The sequence below is a fragment of the Pelmatolapia mariae genome, linkage group LG20 (assembly GCF_036321145.2).
Source record: "Pelmatolapia mariae isolate MD_Pm_ZW linkage group LG20, Pm_UMD_F_2, whole genome shotgun sequence".
Lineage (NCBI taxonomy): Eukaryota > Metazoa > Chordata > Actinopteri > Cichliformes > Cichlidae > Pelmatolapia > Pelmatolapia mariae.
Genome location: NC_086244.1, coordinates 27171617 through 27178735, shown reverse-complemented (window position 1 = coordinate 27178735; position 7119 = coordinate 27171617). Strand labels below are relative to the sequence as shown.

Genomic DNA, 7119 nt, shown 5'->3' with positions numbered 1-7119 from the left:
ACATTTTCTCGTAGGTCCTAGTTTCCTTAATAATGTTTGCTGCCACGCGCTAAACAGAAAGGGCACGGTTACATTAGAAAGCTCAGACACATGCGGGCAGAATGAAGAGGAGAAACAAATTATCTGACTGTAAAAGGCGGTCACACGGTTAGTGTGCTCGGAGCCAGATAAGAAGAGCAACTACAAATGCTATTTACTCTGTGTTACGCCAAGGACGTATGAGGAAGGCAAACACAGGCGTGACTGACAAGAGGAGGCGCAGGGTTTGGGGAACGTCCGTTTTAAATCCTTCAGAGATGTGAATCATGTCTTGACTACAAAAAGATTAGCTTAACTGCAGCAGCACGTCAGATATAACAACAACAATAAATAATAACTACAACAACACAGGCCTCCTCCGATGGAGCTCAGTGCTCTTTAATCCAGCCAGAAACCTCCCTGACAGGCAGCGACGAGCTACGGCAAAGGGTGAGGTGTCGAAGTGATCGAGGTGGAGGGGTTGGTGTGGTGAGGGTGGTGGAGACACTTAGGCTAGCTAAATATTCAAGCTAAATGTGTGCGAGGCTAAGCTAATGTTGCGATATCGCTGCTACCGCGGTGGAGAACGCCTCAGTGTAAATATCGGCGAGCAGCTGTGATTACGTTTATTCCAGTGCTTCAGTCTCTCTTCCTCTCTTTCTCTGTTCAACAGGACGCTTTATTCGCGATTGAAGGAATTTATGGGATCACAAGGTAACCCTTTCACCACAAAACAAGTGTGACTCTTAAGTGTTTTGTTGCGTGTGGCCCCCGCTGTCAGTGGGCTTTTCCCCCCCTCGTGTTGTCGCGCGTGTGACGGGATTAAGTTTCCCTTGTTTACAGTCTGAATTTGGGAACAGCTGATACGTCTTCAGCAGTGCCGCGACGCTGCCTGTTATGTGTTTCTTTCTGAATCCGCTGCAAATAGACGTAGATTAATTTGTCATGCACAGATACACTGCAGGCAAAACACAGCGAGTGCTATGGTGGTTTTATGTGCGTGTGCCTGAGCGCCTAAATTATGTAGAAAAGCACAGAACAGCACAGGTGAAAAGACTCCTGCGGCCATGTCTCATTAAAAGATGAATGCTTATGAAAAAGCGTGGTGCAACACTTTTTGTTTGAACTTGCTTCTGCTGCTCAAACACTGATGACTTTCATGTGCCTCTCTGTGCAGTTTCCTCTGATGAGATGAGTGTGAGTGCTGGCCAGGGCAGTGATGAGGTGCTGGTTTCACAGGCAGTGTGGGATTACCTGACTGCAGCTGGGCGGCCCTGGCTCATTGACTTCCAGCACAAGCAGGGGATGAGTGCTGGTATCATTAGGCGAGGAGAGAGGGGGGGCTGCTGTGCTGTTCGGCTGCAGCCGGTGGAAGGCTCGAGGAGCGTCGGGGCTGGTGTGATGGATGGACCCATCTCCAGCGAGACGCGAAAAGCTTTCATTGACTTATGCCGTTGTGCCCGCAAAGAAATGAGCAAACAGGAGGGGGGATCCAAGAGGAAGAGGGCTCTGCTGCCCTGTGTGGGAGTCCTGGAGCAGAACGGAGAGGGGAGCCTGCTCCAGCCTCCACCTCCCCAGCCTCGGCGCTCCCAGAGACAGCAGCAGAGGTTCAAGAAGCCTGTTGACGAGGAGGCGTGCGTCATGCTCCACGAGGCTGCCCAGAGGAAAGATGTGGACTCCAGCATGGCTTCCCACGGTGAAACTGAGGACAGTAATACTTGCTCGATCTGCATGGGGGACATAGTGGAGAAGACTACCCTGGAAAAATGTGGCCATTCTTTCTGTCGCTCTTGCCTGGATCAAGCCTTTAAAGTGAAGAAAGCCTGTCCCGTCTGTCGGCTCGTGTATGGGCAGCTGATTGGGAATCAGCCTGCCAATGGCTCGATGATTGTAGAGCGAGATCCTGATCTGGAGCTTCCTGGCCATGAAGGCTATGGGTGTATCTGCATCATCTACAGCTTCCCTCCTGGCTTACAGTCGGTGAGTAGATGCGGACAGTAGATGCAACTCAGGGGAAAAAGTTTTAGTAATCATTTTTGTGTGTGTAAAGAAATTTGTTGGACTTATAATTCAGATTGTTAAACATTGTTAATCATTAGAATTCCAGTGAATAATTAAGAATAGGAGTGTATTTATGTAAGAGAGTCTTACTTTGGCATAAAATAAACCATATTGCACATATGATGACAGTCTCTCTCCTCAGTTTGACCGCGTATATTTACTCTTTCTGTCACGACTGATGTCTCGCTGTTTGACTTTAATGACCTTTAATGTAGCCACAAATTTACAGTTTCCAGAGGGAAGTTCATTAACCTTAAAAGGTTATTCTAAGGGTGCAGGATAATCTACATAATAAGGGTCATAATCTCTCCAAACCCTGTCACGCTAGATTGTATTCAGCTTTTCTGTGTCTTACTGTGTAAACGTCAAACTTGAGCTGAGAAAACATCTGTTGACAACGAAAGTTGGTTTCCACACAGTAGGAAATTTAAACAAGTGTCAATGTCGGAATTCCCCTGAAAAAATAAACTGCACTTTTGTGGGGTTTCCCTTCCCAGGAAACAGACGCTAAGTAGAAGGGGTAGAATGTGCCACAGGTGCCTTATCTCTTATCAAATTAAGGTTTAAGATTGTCTTTATTGTTTCCTAAAATCTATCCTGGATTGAAGAAACTGTCAAAATTACAAAGTAGCTGTAATAGATTATATAAAAAACACACTCCTGCTGTGTAAAATATTGCTAAAAATACAAGACCTGGATGTGTAGCAGTGCCCCAGAACTGAGGCATTTGATTGTTTAAAGCCATTTATGCGTTTATAAGCTCATCACACTTTAACTCTTAATAGCCAGAACATCCCAACCCGGGTGTGCGGTACCCAGGAACAGACCGTGTGGCCTACCTCCCTGACAGCCCTGAGGGGAACCGTGTGCTGGGCCTGCTACGCCGGGCCTTTGAACAGCGCCTTATCTTCACCATCGGTACCTCCATGACTACGGGCATGCAAAACGTCATCACCTGGAATGACATTCACCACAAGACCTCAATATGGGGCGGGCCACGCTGGTATGTACTCAATTTCAGCTGGAGGTTAACAGCTAGTGACGCATCTTATCCATGTTCTTGACAGAGAAGTGCTGTCAGTTGTTGCCACTATTACTTGAGCTTGAACTCATACCGGCGCAGTGATGGCTTTTTATTCCTTCTTACAGTTTCGGCTATCCTGACCCCACGTACTTGGTGCGAGTGACAGAGGAGCTCAGAGAGAAGGGCATCACAGCGGACTGATGGCAGGAAAGTGACAGGCTCTTCCAGGATTTTGTAGGACTTTCTGATTGTCCTTGCGGTGGACATGACTCAGCTCCAGGTTTTGCTCTTGAGACTGCCCGTCTCTTAAAAGATGACTGAAGACAAAGACCTCAGCAAACAGGAGTCTAATGCTGCAGCAGAGCCCATATCACTCCACTAGTTCACTTCCTCAGTTTGCTCATTTTCAGTTTATCCCAGTGCTACATGTGGAAGAAACTACTTGGGAATGCAGTGCATCCTTGTATTACAGCTTTCACTGTTGGCAGCAGGGACTGATATGTGACGCACATATTTAAGAGCATTGTGCTTTGTTGGAATTCATGGTACTTAAATATTGTTTAGGAAATCTTAAGTTTAATGTTAATGTTTATGTTATATTAATGTGTATTTCTTCTCTGGGGATCATCTTATTTCTTATATAAGCAGACATATTTTGTTGAATTGCCCCCCCTCCTCCCCCAGAAATGTTTGTTGAGTTGTTACTAATTCCACGTTATAAGGTCAGTACATGGCTCATGTCGCAAGGATAGCACTGCTTCTATAAACTGAATTAATTTTCTGAAGACGTTGCAATCTAAAGCACTCACAGGCACTTTGGTAAGAAAGTATGTTTTTCACTTAAGTAGAAATAATGGTTTTTGCTTCCTCTTTTGAGAGTGCTCGGGGCAAACCCCTACAAAGTGGCTACAAGGTGATGTCAATTGCTTCATTCGTGTGTCTTCTTCACCCTTCATCCATTTTCGCTTAAACAGGAAGAATGTTAAATGATGTCTCATAGCAGCACCTTTTTAACTTGCATTTGGACTTCCCACTGGGTTTTTCCCATTGGTCACGCTGGTTATTTCAAGATGTCTCCCAAGTGTTGAACCCATTACATCAGTTGTAAGTAATGTGCTACTCTGATTACCAGATTTATGACGATGTCAAATATCAAGGGCATATAGACCAGTTAAACCAAATCATAGGCACAAAAGCTCTTTAAATATCCATGCCTCTGTTCCTGTCAAACTGGGAGGTTTGCCTGCTAATCTTCTCATTTAAAATGAGGTAACTGTTTTCAATTAATTTATCTAAATAAGTACTCTAAAATACACGGTGGAGAGAGGAAAAAAAAGAAATTGTTGCGAGAACAATAATTCTAATTTAGGCTGGGATATTGATCTCATTTTGTTGTGCCTTTCTTACATTGATTTTTTGATTTAAAAAAAAAAATCAAGCATGATGTTCCTGATGGATAGTACATAAGTTTGGGCTTATTTTGATGTTATTTAATAGGTAAGCGGCATTATGTTTGTAGCTATACTATCTGGCTTTCAGTGCAAATGCTACACAGCTCATGAAGATATGTATACTAACGCTAATAATGTTATTAGCTTCACCATAAACATTCTTGTACTCCAAATGCTGGAAAACCCCTCAGAACCGATCAGTCTATATGTGTGAAAGTGATTTGCTAAGTGCAGTAACTTGCTTGGCTAGCGGCCACTTTAGTTAATTTGGTCAGATCCGTTCATCAGATACTTTCATTTTGTTGTCATTCCCTTTATTTTAGTTAAGGGACCAACTGAGATATTTTTGGGACACAGGATTGTAGTTTACTAAAGCTACTGTGCAAACATTTCTATGCATTACACGACTAAGGAGGAGCCCAAGGAGAGGCGATAAGTGTGAGAAATGACATGTATTACACATTGATTGTGAAGGAAACGTTTGAGTTATGCTTTTCTAATTGTGTTGACTCTTGTACTTTGTTCAAAATAATGTGCTTTACATTTTAATACTTGAATAAAGAGTTATGTTTGGATATTCACTGTCGACCCTAAATAAAAAAGATGCGTCATAGGCAACTTGATCTCAAGCTAGTGATGATTTGTTAGGCACGAGTCCAGATTACTGCCTCTAATCATGCTTGTTATAGAAATTTTTTTTTACAACCCCTGGATACCAAACTTCTTTATACCATCTAATGCACAACACCACTGCTTTAAAAACACTTCTACAAATTGATTGGCTATTTTTTCAGTTGCGCTTGTTTGAATATTGAACTTCACTGTAGTGAAGTTGAACATGTACACAGTCCTCAGTGAAAAACACTTGTAGGTATCCTATAATTTCACAAATAAGAGCCGCAGTTTACAAGAAGATAAGCACAATGGTTATACCAGTATTATCAACTTGTAAAAGGAAGAATTACATAATGGATCCCCACTGGTAGCTGTATGCATTATAACTTTATGGCTCAGTACTCATTCAACAACTTAGTGTTTGGCTGAATGAGTAATCAGAGTTCACCACCAGTTTGAGTGCATTTTGAATCTTTTTTCTGCAGAACATGAATTGCTTTTGGAAAAAGTTGAATTGCAACCTGTCCTTCAGTTATGAAACAGTCAGATACTAAAGTTGATTTGCTTGCTAAGCTCTTTCCCCCCCTTGAAATCTTGCTCATAAATTCAAACGAATCCTTACAAATACTGTATAATAATATAATATCATAATATAATATCATATATATCATATAATATCATAGATTAAAATACAATTGTGATTGATAGGTATATATTCATCTTTCAGTGGACTTAAGTAATTAGAGCAGGGATATAAGCTTAATATATCCAAATTGGATCAGTGTAGCCCAAACTGTCTCTGAGTAACTGAGATAAGTGGAAAAACATGTCGCAACTGTCCCCACTCATCTTTTATATTATTATTATTATTTTTTTTTTAACTGAAAGGTAAGCTATGGTATGTCAGAATAGGACTGGGCTAGGGTAAAAGGCAGTCTACAGTATTCCCTCTTTAAAATAGAACAGAGAACAGTTGTATATTATCATGCTAATCTTATACAGTAAAGCTCATCACTGGGATAATATTCTATTAAAAATGTGCCTTTTGGTGTCAGTGGCAGTGAAAGTGATAAATTATAATTAGGTTCTTTCTATACAGCACTCGCAAATAAAAATCTGTCCACTCAGAGGCCGGAGTTTGCATCACTTCCTAGTACATGGCCGTGCATCATCCAATTAAGACGAAGCACACGCACTTTCGTCATTCGTCCTCATTTTTACGTCACAAATCTATCTGCGTTCATACGGGAGAAAATGGAAAATTCATTGAACAACCAGCAGCTTGTTCTTTAAATAATTATTTATTAACTTTTTTTTTAAAACAGCCATTTGCATGGAAAAAATTCAGGGGAGGGAGGACTTCTCTCCCATCAGTGTGCACTATCCAGGCGGAAGTAACTCCTAGCATTATTTTTTTATACTGGTCGGAAAGCTCGTATCCCAGGTCCCCAGCTGCGACTGTCACATTTCATTTGCATGAGTAGTATCTGCCTTTTACATGTGTTCAATATGACCAAAGCGTGTGTCAGTGTGCGACATACGCTGCATGTTAAATATATGTCCACTAGAGGTCAGTGTTGCCTCTCTGGATTAATATTGATAAAATGGATGCCGGGAGGGTGTTATATGGTATCGTCTGTAGTGAAAAAAAATACAAAATATAAATTGCTCAGATTGTTTTATGGTGACATTGGAATGTTTTGGGAAGTGTATTTTCTGCATGCTTATGTGGCAGCTACTGTGCAGAGAGTTTATATTAGCTGCCCACAACTTGGTTGTATAGGAACTATAGAATGACAGCAACATCCTGTGAATGTATCTGGGATAGTTTGGTTCACAGATATTCTGATCCAGATGTTTTATTATTTACCACCAAAATTAGACTGTAATAATGTTTTTAATAAAGTGCTCTAATGCTATTTATAACTTTTAATTATTAATGATCATGGC

At 41.5% G+C, this 7119-nt stretch overlaps 1 protein-coding gene across 4 annotated transcripts; it reads left to right on the top strand.

Moving 5' to 3' along the window:
• dtx3 (deltex E3 ubiquitin ligase 3) lies at window positions 1-5158 on the top strand. 4 transcript variants are annotated; one of them, XM_063464866.1, is made up of 5 exons: window positions 24-468; window positions 692-732; window positions 1196-1998; window positions 2865-3082; window positions 3229-5158. In XM_063464866.1, the coding sequence occupies exons 2-5, from the start codon at window positions 720-722 to the stop codon at window positions 3302-3304; spliced, it is 1110 nt and encodes a 369-aa protein (XP_063320936.1). In that variant the 5' UTR covers window positions 24-468; window positions 692-719; the 3' UTR covers window positions 3305-5158. The 4 variants fall into 4 exon arrangements, with proteins under 4 accessions (XP_063320935.1, XP_063320936.1, XP_063320938.1 ...); XM_063464867.1 differs by having other exon boundaries at window positions 46-147; XM_063464865.1 differs by lacking the exon at window positions 692-732 and having other exon boundaries at window positions 1-147.
• Window positions 5159-7119: the final 1961 nt, after the last annotated feature.

Excerpts from the sequence above, each read along its gene's own strand:
- dtx3 (XM_063464865.1), top strand. The coding sequence starts at position 102 with ATGAAGAGGAGAAACAAATTATCTGACTGTAAAAGGCGGTCACACG. Across the intron at positions 148-1,195 it reads CTGTAAAAGGCGGTCACACG|TTTCCTCTGATGAGATGAGT; the intron begins GTTAGTGTGCTC and ends CTCTCTGTGCAG. Across the intron at positions 3,083-3,228 it reads ATATGGGGCGGGCCACGCTG|TTTCGGCTATCCTGACCCCA; the intron begins GTATGTACTCAA and ends TCCTTCTTACAG.